Source organism: Limanda limanda, chromosome 2 (assembly GCF_963576545.1).
Source record: "Limanda limanda chromosome 2, fLimLim1.1, whole genome shotgun sequence".
Classification (NCBI taxonomy): Eukaryota; Metazoa; Chordata; class Actinopteri; order Pleuronectiformes; family Pleuronectidae; genus Limanda; species Limanda limanda.
This window is the reverse complement of record NC_083637.1, coordinates 32,568,489-32,593,874: the sequence shown is the minus strand read 5'-3', so window position 1 is coordinate 32,593,874 and position 25,386 is coordinate 32,568,489. Positions and strand designations below refer to the sequence as shown.

The 25,386-nt window shown below is 40.8% G+C and overlaps 2 protein-coding genes across 2 annotated transcripts; one reads left to right on the top strand and one right to left on the bottom strand.

Annotated features, from left to right (window-relative positions):
* Positions 1–789: 789 nt before the first annotated feature.
* wu:fc21g02 lies at positions 790–14,732 on the bottom strand. The gene is made up of 13 exons (XM_061085732.1): positions 14,672–14,732; positions 11,383–11,428; positions 8,938–9,085; positions 8,770–8,827; positions 8,524–8,605; positions 6,602–6,717; positions 6,026–6,194; positions 5,279–5,409; positions 4,792–4,872; positions 4,190–4,219; positions 3,931–3,999; positions 3,663–3,809; positions 790–903 (listed from the first exon to the last, which is right to left on the bottom strand). The coding sequence occupies exons 2-13, from the start codon at positions 11,426–11,428 to the stop codon at positions 790–792; spliced, it is 1,191 nt and encodes a 396-aa protein (XP_060941715.1). The 5' UTR covers positions 14,672–14,732.
* Positions 14,733–18,050: 3,318 nt separating this feature from the next.
* stx3a (syntaxin 3a) lies at positions 18,051–24,039 on the top strand. The gene is made up of 10 exons (XM_061092557.1): positions 18,051–18,080; positions 19,169–19,243; positions 19,361–19,460; positions 19,971–20,045; positions 20,416–20,486; positions 20,968–21,076; positions 21,598–21,671; positions 22,334–22,468; positions 22,636–22,746; positions 23,962–24,039. The coding sequence occupies exons 1-10, from the start codon at positions 18,051–18,053 to the stop codon at positions 24,037–24,039; spliced, it is 858 nt and encodes a 285-aa protein (XP_060948540.1).
* The last annotated feature ends 1,347 nt before the right edge of the window (positions 24,040–25,386 follow it).

The following is a 25,386-nucleotide window of genomic DNA, read 5'->3' as shown; positions in this document are numbered from 1 at the left end:
ACTCAACCGTGTTTTCTGGTTTCCTGACACATTAAATCAAAAGTCAACTCTCGCTAATCAGATATACAAAAAAAAGGAAGATATCAACATGACCGAACTCAGTGAAAATGTAGATAGAAAACATGTTAGTGATGCTAATGACATCTCTTGAACTTTAGGTGAAGTGAAACACCAGGTTATAACACATGCTAACACTTCAGGAAAATACTTTCTGTCTGGAACTCTGATCTCGGGCGGCTGTGGCTGAGGGGTAGAGTGGTCGTCCTCCAACCTGAAGGTCGGCGGTTCGATCCCCAGTCTGAACCATCTGCATGCCGAAGTGTCCTTGGGCAAGATGCTGAACCCTGAATGGCCCCCCATAGAATAACTAAGTGCTGCAAATAGATGCACTGTATGAATGTGTGTATGAATGGGTGAATGTGAAACTGTACTGTAAAGCGCTTTGAGTGGTCTTTATCAGACTAGAAAAGCGCTATATAAATACAAATCCATTTACCAAATCCATTTATCTCCAAATAACTAACTCCTACATTTTGAAAGCTGTAACACTGCAGGCGGAGACTCTGGCAGCAGATTTAATAGTGCAGCCTAGTAACTCTTCATTTTCACTCAGTTGGGGGAATTACTGCTGATCAAGGCAAGGAGGCAAAGAACAGAATCGATGCTGTCCTTGTATTTCCAGCGTCACCATTTTGCATCCCCGATTTGAATGCTTTGCCAGAGGGATGCAAAATGGTGAGGGGGCACTGTAACATCAAACGAAGGAAGCTGCTTCAGGATTCAGCTTCCCTACAGGAAGTTGGTGGAGCTATCAGTTCCACTGATCTGGAACTTTTGGGCACTGGAGTTGAGGGTGTTGGTGGAGGAGGGGTGCACAGGAGCCACAGGATAGGGTACTTCAGCCTGGGGGGTGGAAATAAAAACACGTTCCCACAATCATATCGGACATCTTACATTTCAAAGTGCATCTTTCTAATAGATTTTTAGATAGGTCACAATAGAGCTAGGGACAATAACTGGTGAGGCACCCACTGACATTGAAACAGCCTATAGTGTCTGTGTATTAACCACTAGATCGTTCCCAGACCCACAAAAAAAACCTGAATTCACCTGTGTCACAGTAATTTCCTGTGATGCTGTTTACTTACATTTTGCAACTGATGCTGTCGCTAACCTGTCAAAACCACCTTAGCAGTCGTGTGGGAACAAAGAAAATCAGAAGGCTGATGAAGTACGTCCATTTTCATGGATTTATTTTAAATGTAACTCCTGTTTTTTATTTATTTTTTTTAACAAATGTGTCTAAATATGCTCGATCTAATCTTTTTAAGACTTAATAATACATACACTTCAGGACCCCTCTTGGTGTCTTACAGCCCATCAGGGGGTCCTGGCCTTTAATTTGTCAACAAATGAACCAGCCCACCACGTGTTTGCTCTTTGATTGAAGGCTGGCGCATGCTTCTGCGTTTTCACGGGCCCGCAAGCGTAAGAGCCCTTCCGGGCCCCTTACGTGCATCGCCCAATTTTTCGAACTAGACGGCAAAGCTCCACAAGCGTCACGTAGCCGACAAGGCTGTGATTGGTCTGCTGACTACATCCTTTCCGGAGTCGCATTTCCGGTTTCATGCCAGACTGGCGGAAACCACGGAATATTTAGAAGAATGAATATGGACCAAATAGAAGAGCACTTGGCAGAAAAGATCCGAAACTATGACCACTAGTATAACCCGTCACTGACTGGCGGATTTGCCCGCTAGAAAAAGGCTCTGAGGAGCCGCCGTGGCGATGTAAATAAACGGCTCTTCTTTGTGTGTGCCACGAAGAAGAGCTGACTTCGACAAAAAACATTACTCCGCCTAGTGTTCTGGCGGGGAATTGCTTTGCAACACGATCAACACTTGGAAAACCATGAATGACAAGGAGTCCTGCGTCACAACTGCGTGGAAAGCCGCAGACGCCGTTGCAGAAGCATGCGCCGGCCTTAAGCTAACTTTCCTGCCCTACCTCCAGATCACTGAAAGCTCTCCCCAGTCACACTATACACTCGTGTGACGAATTGAGTCAGTGAGGAGACATACACAGACATGACATACATGGTTAAGTTCTTTCACATAGACAGTACAGATTTAATTATGATCAGCTATCGTCTGACAACAAAATGAACATATTGTCTGTGAGTGACTAGTATCCTATCAGTTTGACAGTGTTGTTATATAAGAAGGAATTTATCATTAAAATGTTTGCCTAATTTCTTTTTAACACAGGCAGAGCTGTGCCTCAGTATCTCTCATTTCTCGGGACATTCTGAACAGAGTTGGTTAAAGTTTTTGTGGGGGGTCTGTGACTGACTGACACATTGAACAAGGTTGAGAGAAAAGTGATACCAATATCAATGAGTTCAATCATTAGTGGAGATGGTGGCTTTTCTATATAAATGCGCAGTTGTACACAGAATAACACAGAAAAGCAGGATAACAGAATGTAAAGTAGAAAGTCAATGTCTGACCGATTGTTAATATTGTGGTCATGGCAACAAATAATTCACTGTATGTGAAAAACTGAGAATTGTGATCGTGTCCTCAATGTGTGTGAGGTGAGTTCTCACTGAGAGCTGTCCACTTGTGATCCGATTACTCAGGATGGACGTTAATTTCAGGTCTGTGTGTGTGTGTCTGTGTCTACCCTACCGGTGGTAAGGTCAGCAGCGGTTCCGCAGGTGAGGAAGCCATATTCTCCATCTTGACCTCTTCTTTAAAAGGTTCACTGGCTGGTGGAGCAGCGCTATACATGACTGGAGCTGGAGCATAGCCCTACATACACACCGCAAACACACACACACACACACACACACACTGTTATCATATTCAGGTAATCACACAGCAGTAGCAGGGTGAGCTGCTGGGTTATTTCCACACTGAGCTGCATTCACTGAACGACATGTTCTTAAATCTGATTTTGCACAAGTGATGTTTGCAGGTTTATAGGTCACAGATAAGCTGAAGGTTGTTTACACACCTCTCTCTCCTGACCTAAGAGTGAAGACTGAAAACTGCATCACAATAAAAAGTTAAGATCATTTTGATTCTGAAACACAGCGGTGTGCAACCACTTGGTGGCTGGTTGTATTAATAATCAACTTAAAACAGCATTTATCACAAAAACTCCTAATTAGCTTCTAAAACCTGAGTATTGATACAGATTCAGATGGAATCTAGAAAGTCACTCAGTGGAGTTCATACCACCACCAAGGTCAAACATTCACCTCGTGAAACCACATTAAAATTCACTAGATCCAGATTTTTACTTGAATAAAGGTCAGAATATGGGTAAACTAAGCTGGCTTGATGTTATATCAGCAATTCAAATCATTGTATACTTATTGAGCAGGGAATGTAAATGTGATCAATAATGCCAGATCAGACTTGGCAGATATTTATTATAAAGGATCAAAAAAATGGTTTGGGATGTCTGCTTATTATTTTCAACACTTATACTGACTCACACATAATTTAAAACCATTTGTGTGGTTCTACAAAAACACACAGAACTTTGTAAACTCCTTCAGTTTACGGTAGCATAGGTGATGTAATGCAGCAAAAAGGTAAAATGTCAAGTAACATGATATCCTCTGTGACATTCCACAAAGTTAAAGATTGTACCATTGGAGCTACAGGTCCGGGGGGATACTGTCCGGGGGGATACTGGCCGGGTGGTGGACCATTCCAATGTGGAGGCTGGGCAGGGACGCCCATAATTGGACCAGCAGGATAGCCAGGGTTCTGGGGTGGGTAAGCTGGGTTATAACCCTGTAGAGAGAGACATACAGGAAATAAGGAGTCCAGAGAAACACAGAGCACGAGCCTGGCCAGGCTGGGCCCATCAAGTCTACCCATGTTTAAGAAAGAACGCTTGGAGCATGATACTAACAGGTGAGGGTGGGGGGCCGTTCCACTGTCCTGGGCCAGCAACTGGAGGCGGAGGATAGACTGTAGGAGCCTATTCAGGAGCACACATACACACACACACACACACACACACACACACACACACACACAGACGTGTACACAAGAACAGATACATCGGCATTACACAGTCAGTTCACCAGTAACTTTCCAGGTAATACTGAGGCTTGTTGACCATGAAGTTATTTATCACTACAGTGATGTAATAAATGTGTGTTATATACCATGTTGGGGTTAGAGCCATGGTAGTACGCCTGCAAACACAAAAGAACACTTGTTAATTGAGTAACAAAGCACCAACAACTTACGACTTTATTATTATTAACACTGGGCACTTGACCAATCACAGAGATCATTCTTCTTCACTCTCCCCCCTCCCATTCAGACCCATTTCCACCTGTTCTGAGCCTGGTTGGGCCAATCATGACCATTTTGCTAAAATGGATGGGTTTGATACATGACTGATGGTGGAGTAGCCAATAGGAGCTAAATAATTTCATTAACTAACAAGATGGCTGACGCTAATGTGCAGAGGCCTGTAATCCAGACAGTATTAAACAAACTGCACACTGTGGTCAGTTTGCATTTGTCGCTCTGCACTACGTCACACGTTCAGCTCCACTGATGGGTTGTACCTCTGTTCTGCAACTGTTTATACCGCCCCCTTGGAAATCAACAATGAACTGATAGGATACAGACCACTCCCAAATATGAACTGCTCGTCTGATGACAGGCTACATTATGACACACTGCAACATGTACATAAAGACATGTTTGTGCTGTAACAACTTCCATGACCACATAAAAGTGATTTGAATCATCTCACCGGTCCTGGTTGTCCAGGAGCACTGTACGGGGGAGAAGGTCCGACAGGACCAGGAGGAGGATGGAATGCATCTGGGGTCATCTGGAAAAAAGGAGACACGGACAATGACGCAACTGATTGTGTCAGGACTAAGACTAATAATTACAATAAATAAAAATAATTTGGTTTCAATTATCCACTAAAATAACTCTTGTATTTAAAGTGTAAAAAAGTTGTTTTAATCTCTGACCTCGTCAATCCCCACAAGGCAACAGAGCAGAAAGTCATGATTATAAAATGATTTATGCTAAATTCCGGGAGAGGGCAGCTTATGAAATGCTAGATGAGCATTCTAATTTCAGGTCAAGCTATTATCCCTACAAAATCCTGTTCTGTCACATTCAAATTGTCCCAGGGATTGACTTTATACATGACTGAAAGTTTATAAAACCTGCAAAACGCTGTTACTCCAGACAGAGACCTACTTGTCTGAGTCAACTGTTAGTACCTGAAGAGTCCCAGCAGTCGTGCCTTTCGTCTTGAAAATCTTCTTACGACAACAGCAGCAAATCCCAGCCGGGATACCGAGCAGCAACAGCAGAGCCATAAGGGGGTTTCCTTCTGTGGCCTCATGGTGGTCTGCAGTGGAAAAGGAGCAGGTTGTTTGACTCATATCTTTAATGATGCTGTGAAGGAAGTGAGGAGCACATTAAAAGCATCACCTCCTTGGTGGAGCTTATAAAGATTCTGTCACGTGTGATTATGTGGCATCACAGTGAAAAGCAGCATAGGGGACCTTCTATGTTTCAGTTCACTCATCAGAAACTGGTTTGCTTGTCGCACCACTATTCTCTTTGCATTTTGATAACAGGCGGCTGTTTTCATCATTATCCACTTTACCACCCTGCCATTTTAGAACTTAAACCTTTGGCAAAATAGCCGTGCTGCTCTTATCTTGCAAAACCACGAACTCAACTCATATCTTCTTCCAGGTTTTGATTCAAGTTAAAGTCACAGGTTGCCTCGAGCTGACTGCACAAAATACAAAATACCTCTCTGTCTGACCCACTGATCTGGACAGCGATAGTAGTCCTCCTTAACCAAAACCACAGATTTTACTCACTCCTACATTATGTCTATGGAGACAACACTGACATATCAACATGTGTATCTTTATGCTGAAAAATGAAATTTTATGTGGCTGCAGATATTGATCCAGGACTGTTGGCTTGTTGTGTTTTTACATGGGGCCCACCTGTCAAGTCCATCCTGGTAACAGACACCAGTCGGTTTTTGCGGTCTCTCAGAGAGTAATGTCCCTCATCACTGTAGTTCACATGTCTGATCTCGATGTTCATGGAGTGGGTCTGAACCCGGTCCCAGTAATCTGGAAGGTCACGGGACACCGGAGCACCATCACGCACCTGAGGGAGACAAACATCAGTCAGAGCATCACTCAAGATCACCAGCTCCAGTTTTGCACCAATAAAATGAGAAAAAAATAAATATAATCCAATAGGGCTACATCATCTCCTGTATGTATCATTAATATTGTTAGGGTTAGTTAACAAACCTCACAAACACTCATCATCTTCATTTATTCAATTTTTCATTTGAGTTTGGCACTAAATTACTTTAGTTAAGAAATAAAATCCACTTCCTGCAAAAGAGTCTGCAGGACTATCCCATTCAACATTTCAGCTCAGTGCAAATACCTAAATATAAATATTTCCAGTACATATAGAATATAAAGACAAGTGCAACCCCATATTTCATCACCTTTAAAAACCCATCCCCACATCCCCTCCCTCTGCTAATCCATCAATCTTACCAGTGTAACGTTAGCACTCTCTCCAGAGAAGGCGAGATCAGCATCGGCCAAGTCGATGCCCTCCAGTGGGACGAAGAGACTCTCTCCCGCTACACACTTCAAATAGTTTAGTTTGGCTAGAATAGAGAGGAGAAGAATAAAGTGACAGAGAGGAAAGTCAAGGGAAGATTATTTTTGTGTAATTTGTAATTCTGCTTTTAGCCTGAGACAAATTTGAAGAAAATATAGAATTTCGAAACCAGGACTCATTTATAACTGTTGCACACAGACAAAATGAGATCGGAAAGATACTAACGCCACTTCACACGCAAAAGCTGAGCGCTATAAAAACAAAACACTTATAGAAGAATGTGCACGCTTGTAGTTTAACTTTGACCCATGTGCACGAACATTTCGGAGACGGGAGAGTGGCAACAGTGAAGCCAGTTTATTGATTCACTTTATAATGAACAATATAACCAGCAGTGTTATTTGTACTTTCACAGTATAACTGTTCCATAAGAACATTTAATGATCAAAGATATAAAACTTAAGAGTAAAGCTCCTCAATGTCGGAGTAAGAACAGTTGTGCTTCTTCTCGCTTGATCTCAGGATTAATAAGAAACCATTGATCAGCAGGATTATTTAACATTCATGATGTAATCTGCATTCACCATTTATGGTTGAATGTGGGCATTTAGATGGCGGGACATGAGGCAGGTCCTTGTACGCACGTTTCCAGGTGGACTGATTCATAAAACAGGAACATTGCATGAACACAGTTATATAAATATGATTATCTTTTGGCGTATATCATTTTTGGCTTTTGTTTGCATGTTCACTTTTGGTATGAATATGTACTGTTTGATAAGTAAGAGCCCAGGATTCTTCTTAGAGCTGACTGTAAAACTGCGCAATCTGAGGAGAAGGGCCATAGCAACGAAGGAGACCAAGAAGCCTGTAGTCACTGTCAGTCCGGTGGCTCAGATTTTGAGTGGAGAGGGAAGAAATGTCCAGAAGAACCATCATCACTGAGGCACTCTTCTTAATCCGAGATTCACCTTCTGACTGACAATGACCCTACAAACAGCCAAGATGATACAAGAGTGGCTTAGGCAAAACTCTGTGAATGTACTTGCATGGCCCGGCAACAACCCCAACTTGAACCAAACTGAACATCTCTGGGGAGACCTGAAAACAGCTGCCCACCAACTGTCCCCTTCACACCTGACAGAGCTCAGCTTGAGAGGAGAATGACAGCCATCCCTAAATCCAGGTGTCTAAAGCTTTTTTTATATCCGCGAAGGCTGTAAATGTTGCCAGAGGTGTTACAACAAAAAACTGAGAAAAGAACCAGAATAATAATGTCAAAGTGACAGTTTTTGTCTTGCTTTATCATTATGGGGTTTTGAGTGTAGATTGATGAGGAAAACTATTAAAAAGTTTAAGCATAAGGCTGAAGTATAACAAACTGTAGTCTGATATTAGCGGACAATGAGTGATTGAATATAAATCTGGAATAGGGGATGAAAATGATAAATGGATTTGTACAACACTTATCTCCCCTTAACAACCACTCAAAACAATTCACACTACAAATATCATTCACACACACATTCACACAGTGGGCTGGGGATTGAACTCGATCAGAAAAGTGAACAACTAGCTCTACCCCCTGAGCCACAACCACCTGAGATCATGTTTGACATAATTATTTTACCACAGACACACTGTTATTGGTGGTATAGGTCGTCCAGCAGCAGGTTTTTATGTCACAGCTCAATTACTGCAGGTCACTTTAAAGTTTCAGAAAGAGAGCAGCAGAACCAGCCCATTTCAAACAAACAGGTTTAGTACAGACACTGTCCCAGTAATTATTAAATGTCTTAAAAAACAAATGGTTATTAGCATTCATGGATAATACAATGCTTGGGTAACTTACTTGTGACGGCCACTTTGAAATTGGAGATCTCTTTATTCCACCAATCTGTCTGGACGTATGTCCCCTGGTCGTCATAAGTCACCTGATAAAACCATACAGACCATGTAAATACATTGTGAGCATCAAACATCTCAGGCTACAGTCTAACCAAGTGTCTTGTTTTTGACAACTTGTGAAAAAATAACCCTGCCTGATTTAAGAATCAGTTGTTTTCCCAAAGAAATAAAACAAATGATCTTCTGTTACCTTGTCAAGGTACCAGCGTCGATCAGTTCCTGTGCCAGACACCCTGCCTTTGTTCCTCCTGTGAGGACATCAACAGCCACATGTAAATACATAAGTTAAAACACTGGAAATGACTCAGCGTCACTCCATTCTGTCCATGAGCATCAGGTGTCCCTGACTGGTTCTGACCCCATGTGAGATGATTTCTCCCAGTAGATTTCAGTCCTGCTGGGATTATCTGCAGAGGTGAATTCCAGCTTCTCACAATTCTTTGACAGGTAGATCTTCAGCTGGCGACCATGGCTTAAACGCTCACTGCCATGGGCAGTATAGGACTCTAAATCAAAGGCAAGAGGAGAGCGACCATGAGGCACAATTTCTGACTGCTAACATGATATTAAAAAATGTGGGGTTAAGTCCTTTGTAGTGGTGAGCTTGTGTCCTCCAGCTTTGTAATTGACATGTGTTACACAACATTGCAATATACAGTGCATAACCCCTATTAAAAAAAATCCATAATGTGCATCTTTTGTCATTATTAGAGAACCACAGGTACAATTCATAACAATACTGATGGCACCATTTCAGCCTTAATAGTATAATATCAAAGCCTATCACTAGACAACATCTAAACCAGGGGTCACAAACCTTTTTGAAACTGAGAGCTACTTCAATGGTTCTGAGTAGTACGAAGGGCTACTTGTTTGATACAAACTTCCTGAATAACAAAGTTGCACAGATCACCTTTTAATAATAATAATAATATATGTGAAGAGACTGTCTGATCACATCAATGTTTATTATTCCTCACAATAATTATTAACAATGATTTCCACAACAATGATGGTAGTAAACAGATATCTTAAAACATGCAACATTTATTTCTGTTACTCTGTTTCAACATTTGAAAGTCAGAGGTATTACATCTCTGATATTTTTGTAAATATCTTTCTTGACAGTTTTGTATTAATCTTGTTCAAAATCACACCTGTTATATATATATTATTATATTTTTTACAAATTTAGGAAATCATTAACTGTCATATCCTTAAATCATATCTCGTTTGTACTCACCACTACCATTGTAACATTTTTGAACAAATCATGAACTCTTTCACATTTTTAAATGAATCCTATTACATTAGTGATAATCACCAAATCTATAGCATTTTTAACAAATCATAACATCTGTTACACTTTTTGAACAAATTATTTTTCACATTTTTGTGCAATATTTGATTTAATGTTGTCATTTCAATGAAAACACGTTATCTCTTTCTTTGTCTGTAGATGTTTGTTAGTGGGAAGCCCCAGTCTGTTTATCTCCAGAGTACTTTTCTACAGCTTTGTCAAAAGCCACAGATGTAGAAGCATAAAAGAGAACTCTTCCTCCCAATCATTATGAAAAAAGTATGTGATCTTTAGCTTTTCTGCCATGTTTTCTTTAGTTTGGTGGTTAAAAACCACATCTAGCTACCGCTAACTTGTCTCAGCATAGAGTGAGAGGGCGATTTGACTTTTTTTTTAATTTCAAATTTCAAATTTTCTTAATTTTTGTTTTTATTTAGAGAACGCCTTGCGGGCGACTCGCGGGGTCCCTGCAGGCGACCAGGTGCAGACGGGCACCATGTTGCCTTCCTCTGATCTAAACCATAACATTTATTTATTTGATATAATTTTTGTTCCCAATGTAACACAATGTAATATCAAAGTCACAGTAGATCAGGAGAAGTTTTCAAGAAAAAAGTGCCACAACAGTCATGTTCCATGTTGCATGGAGGCGAGTTCACAAGCCTTTTATAAGAAAGACTTAGAGACAGACTCATAAAAAGTCGGGATCTAACAGTGTGGAAAACATTGTTTTACAAGAAAAGACGCTTAGTGAGTTTTAATCAGATTAAGTATTGATGGTATTGTAAATTAACCAAATAGATACAACAATCAAAAACACAAGGGACCACTGAGTTATGTAACTGGAAAGTGACTGAACACTGTGTGACAACAGCAACACCAACCACCGCTGGAACCTTATTTGCTTTGCATTGTCATTTGATGCACTGTTAGTTTATATATATATTGGTTATATGTGCTTTCAGGTATGGGCATGGTTAAGTTATTAGGAAAAGATCACTATTGCATTAAATTAAACACAAATGTTGCACTTGTAACCACACTGATCAGCGATGTCCTAGTGAACAGACACACCAAACGTCTTCATCTCAGTTACTGAATGACAAATAAACTATTGCAGAAGACTTTATGTATTAAACATGTGAATCAGCATATACAGAACCAGAGACAACATGTCTTAAGACTTTGTTAATCAATTTAGCACTTGGTATGTGCAGGTTTAAATGCTTCTCACATTTCTACTTTCATCATACACTCTTGCATGATGTTCGTTTGTGTTTGTTATTGGTTTTGTTAAGATTATAAATCAAAGAGTCATCAAAATGCTTCATGTTCCATCTGATACAAGAGACGATAGGAGCATGAAGTAAATGACATTTTCTTTGAGAAAGGGTAACACAAGGATGGAGAGATAAATGGGTAGCCTTTGCATGCAATGCAATGAGGACTGCTCAGTAGCTGACTTTGGTCTTGTAAGTAGAGGAATGATGAGACAGTACTCACCCACACTGAGGGCAGCAGCCAGCAGCATCACAACAGTCCACATCATCTGCAGGCACACACACAAGAGTTCATGAGATTCAATCTGTAATGCTATCAGTGTAGACAGACAGACAGATGATTCCTTTTACAGATATATCCTTAACATTTGAGACATTTCAATAAAAACTGAAATGTTATCCTCATAGTGGCACTAGAGTCCCACTGCTAACATGGCTAAAAAAACTACTCTTCAGGGCTTTAAGCTACAAATATTCTTTAGTCACTACTTATTAATCACGTGCCTTGGTAGTAACTGTTGATTATTTAAAACAAAGGTTGTGTCAACTATCTACTCAGGCCCTGCTGGTGTGTGTGTATGGTGTGTGTGTGTCAGTGTGAGAGGGAGACAGAGGAGTCAAGAGGAGGCAGTGTCATTTGGACACAGTGTTAGTAATCTGTTTACTTACTCACAATCTACTCTTATATGGACCTCCATAGTTAAGGGTTGACTGATAAACTGCTCTGTTCCAACATTGACACGCGCCACTCACAGAATTGATAAGCGATTACATCTGTGTGAGGCTTCACAACACTGTGTGCTGTGTAATCTTAACAGCTGGACCCGTCAACCTGTAAAGGTTTGGTTTCATTCATCCAGTGCAGAAGATCAAAGACATAGACCGTGCTCCTATGCAGACAGTCACTGATAACTGACAGAGGTTTTTTGGACACCACTGCTAATGGGATCTTTGACTTTGAGTACCACTATTTAAAAGAGTGCATGAGGACACACCAACCCAGTGTAGGCTAGGTTTGATTATACACAAAGTGTACAGGTGAACTGAATTCAGAACTGAAGAAAAGTACCTGCTAACTAACCCGAGCATTATTAACCTATCACAATAAAGGTTTGATGTCTTTCTCAATAAGTTCCTGAACCAAAGAACGATCTGACTTTTTGAAGAGGTTTCCATCAGTCTGGTCTGTGTGCTCTCAGTCTGCACCTGTCAACGTTTCAGCTGCTCCATTTCTATTCTGAGGGGTGCTGCATCTTAATTTAGCAGAACTGCACCAATGACATTTCTCAAGCTATGTTGCCTCTGCACAGAGCTTTGCAATAAATAAACAATTCATCATTTAATCAGGTGACAGATGGCAAATTTAGGTGGCAAATTTAAGTGCAGCTATTTTGATAATTGAATTGTCATTTTAGCTATTTATTCATCTAAAACTCCGACGATTTACAGTTTCAGCCTCTCAAAATGAGGCTTTGATAATCTCCTTTCTCATATAGAAAGGAGATTATAATGCAGAGAGCATATTTGGGTTGTGTGATTGTTCTACCAAAACACTATTTTAAGATATCACCTAAGGCTGTAGGAAAATTTATCTGGCTCTGCACATTATTTTCTGAGCTTCACAGATCAAACGCTTAATCAGAAAAAAATACATTAATAATGAATATAAGCACATCATTATAGCACTATGTTGTCATTTCATTCTAGTCTCAAATGATAAACTAATAGAGCCCTGACACATGAAACATACTAAAGAATATGTAGTGTGTTGTATGTTTAACACCATACACATCGGACCGATTTTGTATATTCTCCACCTCTAAATGAAGCAGTACATTTGACACTATGAAGAGCAGCAAACCATATGAAAGGTTGTGAATGAGAAATCAAACCAAAATATCACAAACAATAACGCTGCCATCTTCTGTATCTTGAACCAGTCTTCACAGTAGCTTACAGGGGATGATGCAGCGATATCAAGGTCCCACCAGTACACACGCTCAACCAATCATGAGTCAGTCTCAACTGTCAATCATCCAATTTTTATCCTCATTAGCATCATAAACACGCCCACTGGATTCTCTAACATACTGCCCTACTCCAGAGGATTTCCGTAGCTCAATGCATGTTTGAAAGCAACTCCGACCAAACTAAAAACAATCAAACTACATGTTAAATAAATGCTGGTTTGATCGGTCCAGCATGTATATCGGTGGGACCTCGAAACGGCAGCTCCATCACTGGGCACTCTTACTCAAAAATGCACAAGATGGCATCGGGACATTTTGGCTTCATTTCTGGATGGTGGTGGAGATGCGTCGTCCATCTTTATTTAAACACCATGTTGTGATCGCAGCACTGTAGTACTAGTGTTTTGAAGCGAATGTGGCCAGCCACTGGTAGCCAGTGAAGGGAGCGGAGGAGCAGTGCAGTGTGAGTGAATTTAGGTTGGTTAAAGACCAGTCGAGCTGCTGCATTGTGGATGAGCTGCAGAGGTCGGATGGCACCTGCAGGTAGACCTGCCAGGAGAGAGTTCCAGTAGTCTAGGTGTGAGATGAACAGAGCCTGGACCAGAACCTGAGCCGCCTTCTGAGTGAGAAGGGGGCGTATTCTCCTGATGTAGTGCAGCATGTATCTACATCCAAATGTATGAATTGTTGTTCTCATTAGGTCCTCTCTACGAAGGACGCCATATTTTTTACAGTAGACCAAACTAGACACAGTAAACACCTTTTCAGTTTTAATGATAATCAAAGGCTGCCACAGGTTCTCCTTCATGCTTGGTAAGGGAGGGTGGGCTGACGGGTACACGCTGAGCCTTTAAATCACTGGACACCAATGCTAATATGATGAACTGGGTCTTACACGCAGGATATTATGCGGAGACGCTCCCACTGCTCCTATTATTTCAGACAGTACCTGAAAGCCTCCCCGCCCTGGGTACTCAGACCCTCTGGTATGTGAGACAAAGCCCGGGGCTGGAGGAATGAGGACCCGCTGGAGCCTCTGGTCCGCTGCACCTTTGTCTCCTGTCCAGATCACACACTGTGTGTGGCCGTGATGTTGTGTGGAGATGGTTCCACGGGCGCGCGCTGCTGCCATGAGACCAGCCGGTTAGGTGTGGCCGCGTGCACGGACAAGAACATGTAAAAAAAGAAATCACGTTCCTCCATTATTAGAACATAGCGGGAGCGCGCAGGTTGGAAGAGGACAGGCCGGACCGAGCCCTCACTGGAGGCGGGACCCGGGAGCACGGCGACGGCGTCTAAGGGCGTTTCCACTCGGTCCATCAGGCTCATCGGTCCGCGGCGGATTGTTTGTGAACCGGTGGATGAGTGAAATGTCCCCGCTGCAGACACCCACTCTGCGGGGAAACCGTCCAACCGGTTTGATACCGTGGACGTTTCGGAAATAAAACATGTCTCCGTTGAAGTCGCGTTTTGTAAAGACATTCAACGATCCAACACACACACAAACAATCCCCCCCCCCTGTGAAGCCTTCACCTTCTTACCTTCTCTGTAGTCGGTCCGTCTGTCCTGGCTGAGTGTGGGTTGTGTAGCAGTGATGCAGGGTTGTGTGTAGCAGTGAAGTGCACACACGATCCTCCCGATCCTCAGAGACCGGACTGACGAGAGGGTGGAGTGCTGCCTTCACGGAACTGTCGGAAAAAACACAGACCCCACATTTGAACTTGGTTGGTTGGTTGGACATTACTGGTGAAGTCCCACAGGTACTATGTGGCAAAATTGTGTGTATTATATGTTAAAGACATGAGCAAAGTATCACAAAAAAGTTTGTTTATTTGCAATTGATACATATATGTTCTGCTCTGGAGAAAATGTGCAGCACCTTTGGGAGTTGGTCATATCAGAAATGGATAAACTAAAGACATGGTTCAAACAAATTATCAATAAATTAGAACAAAACAAAAGTTATGATGTTGTGATGTCGTACAACAATTCAACAAGTTTATGAAATCATTATAGCTGATGTCAGTTATAAAGATCACTCCGCTCTGCATCAGGCAATCAGCTTGTTGCTCCCTCACTTCGAGCTAAACACTCAACAAAGTCACGACTGTTTGCTGCCCTGGCTCCTAAATGGTGGAGTGAACTCCCCAACGTACCTTGAATAAAAAAATGTAATCAATCAATCAATCAATCAAATTTTATTTGAATAGCCCATAAAAAACCTCTAGCACATTGTAGTTTGGCTTTCTTGCAGAAATTTGTACTTTCTTGACAATAATTCAATTCATTGACCTTCCATTATGCTTCAAAGTGTTTATTCTACTCAATGCTGCAAATAACCTTATCTTGCTGATGTTCTCTTTACATTTGACATTATTGCACTTCTGTCCGTCCTGGCAGAGGGATCCCTCACATGTGGCTCTCTCTGAGGTTTCTACGTGTTTTTTTTGGTAGTTTTCCCTTCCTCTTGTTGAGGGTTAAGGGCAGAGGAGGTCACAGAACTTAACTAGCACTCACAAAGCAACCACACAAAGGAATCGATATGGCAACGGTTTGGAATCTGAGGACAGAACTGAGGCACTGCTGTCATCGGATGGCTGGAAACCCAGGGCAATTTACACTGCAGTATGTGGCGGAGGAACCAACCAGCAGCAGACAGCTCCCAGGACCAACCATCTCATCCAGCCAATCAGGAGGAGAACTACAAAGCTTCTCTCTCGAACAGAGCACACACTCACAAGAAAAAACACAGACACACAGATCATGAAAAAAACAAATACTTAACACTCATCAAGAACAATAAGAACTTGTTCTGACTAAGTGTGTTCAGTTGAGTTGGTTCCTGGACTGAGACTCCAGTTCCTGGTGCACATGTGCAGTACAGGAACCATCCAACGCTGGTAGTGTGTTGGAGGGAGATGATTGGAGCCTCCCAGTACATTCAATGTTGTTGACATAAGTGAAGTTGTGAACTAAGACATAGTAGATGTTATTTGGTAAGTGGCAGTAGTTTTTCACTTATTTCCATCATGGTAGGTAGTTGCAAATTGTAACCATAAGTGAAGCTACGTGCACAGTAGGTAAGACCCAGAATTGGGCAGTAAACTTACCAGCTTCCACCAACAAAGATGAGCAGATAAGATAACTCTTGTCCACATGCCACTTGCCTGAGCAGACTATTACTAAAATGTATTCATTACAGTTGTAAAGGATTAAAATGTTCACAACTAAATCTCTCTACTTATCATTGATTTAGTATGGCAAGTTGTACCAATACAAATAGACCTGTGAACCACTCACTCTTTATTGTGCTTATATGTTTATCCAAGAAAATCATATCCCTAAAGTCCACTTTTAATTAAAAGAAAATTAAGTAAGTGACTAATGGTTATATTTACTTGCTTACCTACCTACTTACTTGCCTAAAGGTTCAGGGTTTCTGTCTGAGCGAGTGAGTGAGTGGGGGCGGGGCGGGGCACCAGGGCCTGTGTGTGTGTGTTCGCAAGCCCCCTGCATTTGCATATGAGAATTGAAATAAAAAGTCCCATGAAATAAATGTGGCATTATGAAATAAAAGTGCCATGAAATAAATAAATGTTGTCTTTTGGAGAACATCATTATGAAATAATTAATTGCATTTATTTATTTATTTAAGCAACTCTGACTCTGATAGTCGGGGTAGAGCAGGTCATCCTCTAATCCAGATAGTCGGTTCGATCCCAGTCTTTCCCATTCCTCATGGTATCCTTGGGCCAAATACTGAAGCCCAAATTGTCTCCAACAGCAGTACGTTCTCATAGAAAAGGTGCTGCCCATAGATGCACTGTATGAATAATTGTGCTGGGGAAAAAAACAATAAACCTGTTCTTTAAAGTACTATGAGTGGTCCAGACTAGAAAAAGCGAAATACAAATGCAAATAATTTCCATTACCATAACCAAGTGCATTCAAGCTACAAAAACGTCCTGTTTATTGTGAAACATAAACAAACATCAAAAAGAAACATATCATTTATTATTAAGCAATATTAATGTTAAGTATTTTATCTTTATGGCAGAGCCCTGGAACATAGATGTTAGATAAGAAAGCAAATTATTAGTTAATCAGTGTGGAAGAAATTAAGCTCCAACGTGGTATCTTTCATGTGTAGATTGAGTTTTACCTTTTGAACTAAGAAACCTCAGTGGATATAATAAATACACTTTTACAGAGATTGAAGAGTGAACATTTATCAACACAATGTCACTTCCAGCATTTATGGGAATAGGATTTTGAAAATGTATCTACTATGTAAGTCAGTCAAAACAACATGAATTAAAGTTAAAATGTAACATTTAATAGGCCTCATGAAGATATGCCTGTTACCCAGCATAATAAATATTAAAAGTGAAAATATAATAAGTTGAAAAAAATCATCCATATTGTAGACAATAGTAAAACCTATATGCTCCGTGCACAGTCTCAGGCTGTGGGAGGGGTGAGGGGAGAGGTTTATCGTCCTGAGCACTATTGTCCTAATCCGTTCTTAGAGGATAGAGGCTTACTGCAACCTCAGGTTGGGTTGACTACAAATATTAGCTCAGAGGACCATCCAAGCCACCGGGGCCTGCTGCTCAGCTCACTGTTATTTCTCTTATTTGAACTCTCTCTCTCACTCTCTCTGTATCTCTGTATCTCTCTCTCTCTGTTGTTCCTCTCTTTCCTCTCTCTTTCTCTCTCTGGCCCTGACAGCTGATCCCTGGTCAGATCTCCTGGATTAATTGAAGGAGCTCTTCATTCCCTCTGGGCTCATACGGAAGCCATTTTATTAGCTGTTGTAGGCTAGAAGAAGAACCGTTGTCCTGTGACCTGTCAACTTGTCTCTCAGAAAACAATCGAGGCGTTTATTTTCTTTTGAATTTGAACCACATACTTGTCAGAATGAAGGACCGTCTGGCGCAGCTGAAGGAGGTAGGCACAGATTGTGTCATCTTTACCTTGTGGACCACCTGTTGCCCCCACAGGCCTTGTGTACTGTACACTGATGTCCTGTTTGGGTTGTGGGTTATTGTAGCTGCAGAGAGGCTGGATTACATGTTTCTAATAAAGTTTATTGTCAACAGTGACATAACAGTGATATAATTATTACATATGTCTGCATTGTTCAATATAAGAATGTTGAAATATTTGCAATATAACAAAGAGAGGATTTGATAAATAATTGTTTTATTATTAATAATATAGCCCCTGGCAGCTGTTTAGTCCTTGTGCCCTGCACGTTATCCATACTATTCAGTGTTATTATTTTTATTATTATGAATGTGTGGTATTGTGTGACACTAAGTAGTAGGATAGGATGAAGTGAGTTGGGATCGTGAGCTGGTGTGCCCTCATTTAACCCTCAGCAGCTGTGGCCTCACGTTAGAAGCAGGAGATGTGAGGCTTCTCTTCAAGCAAAACGTTCACTTTCTAAGATAATCAGAAGATGCTTACTGCTTCTTACCGACTCACATCGAACAGGGAATCACATATTTTAGGGGAAAGAAGTTAATTGGTTCTGCAGATCTTTTTTTTACTGATTTAACAAATTTAAATAATAATGGTCCTCCTTATTACATGCAATGTACATTGTTGTAGTTTGTGGTCCTTAGAGGACAATAGACCACTACAATAGCTCTGCAGTTTGACAAAGGTATGTAGTCTTCTTTTAGCAAGCCCACGTGAAAAGAACACTTCACGTGTAAAACTACATTGTGTATTTTATATTACACAAAACAAATGAACTGTGTGAGCTATTTTCTACTAGCTGTGGTGTCAGAAGTTTAAAGAAACACTGCCATAACAATTGTGTTACTCTCATCCTCCTTTTGTTTATGAGGTAATATCAATCAGTATTTTATTGGTACCTGATTCATATTGTTCAGTATCACGGTAAATCAACAGGCCATGGTGATAACGTTTTACCAAATTATCTTAAATTGGATGGTTGTATTACTGATATTTTATATGAGACACTATGCAGTATATTGAAGGAGTGTGTGTACATGTGTGTTTAACAGAAGAGTGACGCTGGAGGGGATGACATCGAGATTCCTGTGGAGAATGAGGCTTTTATGGATGATTTCTTTGCTCAGGTCTGTTTGTGTCTGTGTCTTTGTCTGTGTATGTCTGTTCCTCACATCTGTATACACATATATAGATGTATACCACAGTGTTGGTTGATGTGTGTGTGTAAACTGTATGTATTTCAGATTGAAGATATCCGTGTCAGCGTTGACAAGGTTGATGGGAGCATCACAGAAATCAAAAAACTCTACTCCACCATCTTGTCAGCCCCCACATCTGACCAGAGTAACTGCTTCTGACACACACACACACACACACACACACACACACACACACACACACACACACACACACACACACACACACACACACACACACATGCACACTCATTATTTCACACACATAAGCCCCTCTGTTCAATATTCAACTGTAAGATATAGAATTGATTTAAATTGTGTCTCTGCTGCCTTTTCCTGTGTCCAGTCTTTTGCCATCAAGACCCCTAAGCTCTGCATATCCCTCCCAGAGGAGCTGAATCGCACACCTTTTAAATCACTCATGAAAACATGTTCTATCTGGGGGGGGTTGAACTATTATTATGGGTTGTGTTCTGTATAATTTAATTCCCTCTCATTTACCTCCCTCCTGGAACATTGTATCCCTGTTTACACATTGTAAATGGCATTGTAACTGTGTTTTAAAACATGCTTGGTAATAAAGTTTATTATAAGTTAATTCATAGTTTGTGGTACCCTGTGCTGTCAACAATCTCCTAACACTCACACTGTCTCTCAGAAACACAAGATGACGTTGAAGCTGTCACCAATGAGATCAAGAAGTCAGCCAACAACGCAAGAAACAAACTGAAAAGTCAGTATTTGGTCTTTTTACAGTCCTTATAATTTCTCTTTTCTTTATAGAAGCAGATTGAAACAGAAACTATCTGCATACCACAGAACCATGTCCGCAATTACTTTAATGCTGACTAACATCACTCACCATAACAGTTGTTCACTATCATGTGTATGCACTGAATACTCAGCAATACTTATCCTCCAATGAGAAACATTTTTTGCTTATTTGCTTGTTTCTGTTATGTGTTGTTTACATGGCACGTCTGGAATAGACAAACGTTGAAGCTGTCTCATCTGTCGAGAAGGACAACAGACAACATTAATGGTTATTTCCTTCCTTTGTGTGTGTGTGTGTGTGTGTGTGTGTGTGTATGTGTGGGCACCAGGTATTGAGCGGCAGCTGGAGTCAAACACAGATGACAAGAACTCTGCTGACCTCAGGATACGCAAGTCACAGGTCAGACAAAACAACTAAAAATGAAGTTTGTTTGCCCAGTATGTAGAACTGGATGTGAAAGGTGAAGAGGTTAGAGTTTACACATCCTCACAGGTTTCTGCTGCAAACTGCCTTTTTCCTGTTACTTTTTTCTTTTACAGTGGTCTCTGTGAAAGAAGAGATTTTTAACTTCAAATAACCCTAAACTAATGTAGATGTAAGTGCTGGAGTGAGAATACAGAACTTCTCTATCATTTATACATCCCAATTTTCCCGCTGCTAATTTAACCGTCACCAAAGTGCACTTTGACATTATGACTGAAGAAGCCAGAGATTGAACCACTAACCTTCCGATTAGCGGTCGACCCGCTCTAACGCCTGAGCCACAAGCGACATCGTGTTTTGATGTGAATGGTTATACGTTTATATGTTATATTATTGTTTTATTGTCAACTGTAAACAAGAAGATTCAAAAAAGTATGTATTTTTTATTATCCCCCAGCATGGTATCCTGGCCAAGAAATTTGTGGAGGTGATGACAAAGTACAACGAGGCTCAAGTTGACTTCAGAGATAAGAGCAAAGGACGGATTGCACGACAGCTGGAGATCAGTGAGTTACAGTTGTTTATTTTCCTGATACTATCAGACTAAACGATGATATGATTGTAGACAGAAAACCTTTATGAACAGTAGATTACATGCTTGCACTGTATAAAAAGAAAGAAGCTGTTTTAGAGAAGCTATCAGCTTATGCACACAGCAAACCCTTAACATTATATTTGACAGTGGGACAATTCGTGAGATTTAAGAAAAAAATTGGTTCACAATTAAGTTGTAAGAGCAGCAGTTATTCGATCGTACCTGTCCAGGTGGTGTCCTCACTGCAGAATCAAACCCAACAGGGTAGCTGTTGTTAACAGTCAGGTGTAAAGACATTTGATCCACTTTTAAATATTGAAGTGTTTATTTTAACGATTACTACCAGCTTCGACTGTCTCTCTATCCTTTTCCTGTATTATCTCTACTTTGTGTGACTGTTTTTCTGTCACTCTTTCCCCTCTGTATTTAACATGCAGACTTGTCAGCTGTAAAAAATGTTTATTTTACATCTGTCCTTTCTGTCCATCACAGCTGGGAAAGCAACGACAGATGACGAGCTGGAGGAGATGCTGGAGGGAGGAAACTCTGCTGTGTTCTCTGCTGGGGTGAGATTGTCAAGAGGGTGGTATGAAAATTAAGCAACCAGACCTGAATCGATCAGACTTATCAATTAGTCTGAAAATGATTTGGCAACTATTTTGATGAATCAATGAATTTTATTTGTTTTCCAATACTTTTTAAATTCTTGTCCCTCAAATATGGGACTTTCTTGTCTCACTGTTTTCTAACATTTTATCGATCAAAAGAGCATTTTAGAAAATAAAGGGACGATTGGTTGATCCTTGATAGGATTGTTAGCTCTGGCTCTAACATAATTTCATCCAGTCGAGTCAATGGATTGTTCTCTGTCTAATGTGGCGACTGAATGATGGATGGTGTGCATCAGGTGTTTTGTGCACATATTGTACTTGCCTACAAGTAGCTGAGGTCACAGCTCTCGATAAGCTACAATATGTTTTGCAGGACTGTTTGACTGTGCTGGTGGTTCTTCTGCCCAACAGAGGTTCACAGATACAGATGCCCAGTAGAGTGTATGAGTATATATAGTATGGTACTGTAATTGGAAGATAGGATGCCACGATTGTACTATATTCTCTGATGATCTGCTTCTTGTCTTTTATAGATCAGTTTAAATATTTCTGATTGACCTGCTGACTTCACTTTGTCTGTCTGCTCCCTACCCCCAACAAACTCCCCGACACCCAAGATTATGGAGTCAAAGATCAACCAGCAGGCCCTGAACGAGATCGAGGCTCGTCACAAAGACATCATGAGGCTGGAGAGCAGCATCAAAGAGCTCCATGACATGTTTGTGGACATCGCCATGATAGTTGAAAACCAGGTACTAAGAGAGCATGCACTGACATTACCCAGGAATTGATGCAGTTTGTATTGTGGCTACCCACATCCTGGTTCAATATCACATACACACACATGCCCCTCCCTGTCTGCCTGTCCCCCGTTGTTCCACTCTCTTACTTTATTCCATCATGTCCCGCCCACCTCCAGGGTGGCATGATTGACAGGATTGAGAGCAACATGGACCAGTCTGTGGGCTTTGTAGAGAGGGCAGTAGCAGACACCAAGAAAGCTGCCAAATTCCAGCAGGAGGCACGCAGGGTAAGTAGACTCAGCACTAAAATGGATATAGTGACCTTTTTAGTGAGTTTTCTCCAAACCTTAGTTCACTCTGATCATAACTCACTGAATTATTACCTGTCATCCAAACATCAACCATACATGTAAAGATCGTAAGTACAACCCCAGGAGCAAGAGTCAGCTATAATATAATACAGTAAGTAATTACTTACTGTACGTGTGGAAGGCCTCTTTGAAATGGTTAACATGGTTAGCTTGAATAGACTTACCTTCCCCACACTGGACTCCTGCTACTTCATGTGCTTTGTCCCTCAGGAGGAGGTTGTAGCTGGGTTTTGCTCCATGTGTCTGGGCTCATGGTACCTTTACTCTTGCTGTACACAGCATTTCAGCACAGTTCTCTTCCACCGAACTATCAGGTTCTTATAGGCCCTTTCAGACCTAATATTAACATCCATCTCTGGTGATCCAATCACAAGTGGACAGCTCTGAGTTCAGGTGTGAAAACAGCCAAGACACAGCAAAGACACATTTGAGACCCAGTCGCCCCGGCCACATTAAGAGGTCCTCTGACACATGTGGCCACAAAGTTCTTTTATCAGTGAACACAAATGTGTCCTGGGCCATATTGAAGGACCACAGTGGATGTCCTCTGAACTTACTACAGTTTCACAATGAACCAAAATTATTTTACACTCCTCAATGTTTCAAATATATTAATTAACCAACCAAATGTTTTTCTGACCACCACATATTGATTTTATATATTTTTTACCATGTCAAATAGTACAAATGTATTTCACTGTCTAGCATTGATTTGCTCTCTCTTTCCCTCGCTCTCGCTCTGTCTCTGTAACACACACACACATGAGTGCGCAAACACACACACAAACACACACACACAAACACAGACACACACACACACACACTTTTAATTATTTCAACTATGGACTATATAGTTTTAATACTAAATACACCATCAATGACACCATCTTTGAAATTCACATGTTATCTCACTCAAACTCACCACCAGCTCTGTGTATTCAGACTCAGTATAATGGTTTACATATTATTTAATAAACCTAACATTATAAATTCCATATCTGTACAAGTATGCATTGTGATTATATACAGTAGTTTCTGTTGCATTCCTGTTATTACTTTAGTTTCATTTAGGTGGCGTCATCTAACACCATCTTCCTTTTCTCTCTGTGCAACCTTTCCCCCGTCCTCCAGAAACAAATGATGATCTTCTGCTGCTGTGTGATTCTGGCCCTCATCATCGGGTCGTTTCTCTACAGCTTCATCCGATAGAAAACCTGAGGCCATCTTCTAGCGGAGTCCACACAGTAGAGGAGGAGGAGGCAGAGCCAAGTGTTTCTCAGATGGTCACAAAGAGCCGTTTGCCATTGTTTCAGCTCATTCAAAATGGAAGTCCAGGCCACAACTGTTTGCATTCACTTTTGGTTATTTCTGAAAATGGTCATGGCAACGTTCTATAACTTTTCACATTCATATCCCGTTTCAGTGTAGTTTCTGGGTGATTAGTAAGCTCAGCAGACGAGGATGGCAGAAGCGGCATGGAAAACAACAATTAAACTAAATATAAGACCTGTGCTTCAGTCAAATACCATGTCATATTGACCACAGTCAAACCAACTAACCTCTAGTTCCCAAAGAGACCGTGGACTTCATGTTTCATGAATATGAGTTGTAGGACTGTAACATTGTGTAGCTGGACCTGGTAAAGTGAACAATCAGTTTATCTCCCTTAGAAACAGTCAAGATAGAAGATGAAAGAAAATGCTGTGTACACAATGAGCAGTCAGTTGGTTGAATGTTCCTTCAAGTCCCATTTTGGCTCTTAGCTCAGTATTATCTTTACCTTTGCAGTGTTTGTATCAGTTGGAATGGTATTAGGTGCAGGATTTGTCAGTTATTGTTGGAGGAGTGTTGATGTTAGATTATTCGAATCTGGAAAGGGGAAAAGTGGACCAGATGTGTCACTAGATGAAAGCTCTAGCGTTCAGCAGGTTATTCAAAACATTTATTTTGTTTTTGTGTCTTTTGTTTTTATTTACATTGTCAACTTTTCACATAAAAAAAAGAACCTTATATCCTTAGGCTGTGTGTGTCCCACCATACCTTTAACTCACAAAGCTGTCAAACCTGAAAGGATGTGTTGGATTATTAGTACCTCAGATTATTCGGATACACTGAGCAGATGGCAGGATCTGCCTCCACATGAGGCTTGAGGAAGGTTGTTCTATCTGACGTGTGTTATTATAAGTAAAGAATAAATATATAAATAAAGAATAAAAAGCAGAGTCTTTTAACGTTTGAGCGTCCGGCAGGCAGCATGACCACCACACTGCCTGACATTATGATTCATCTGTATAAAGTCACGCAAGTATTGAGACAGTTGTCACCCCCCCTTTGTACATTTGTCTATTATTTGTGTTACGATGTGAAACCAAACTACTGTGTCAGTACTTATGCTATCGACTGCAACTAATGATACAATTCACACCATGCTGTGGATAAGCACCTGCTATGAATCCATAGTGGGCCTTTATTTAAATCATTTTTTATTAATGACAGAAGGAAGTCACCGTTGTTGATGTTGAACTGATTAAAAGATTATAGACTGTAGATGGTGAT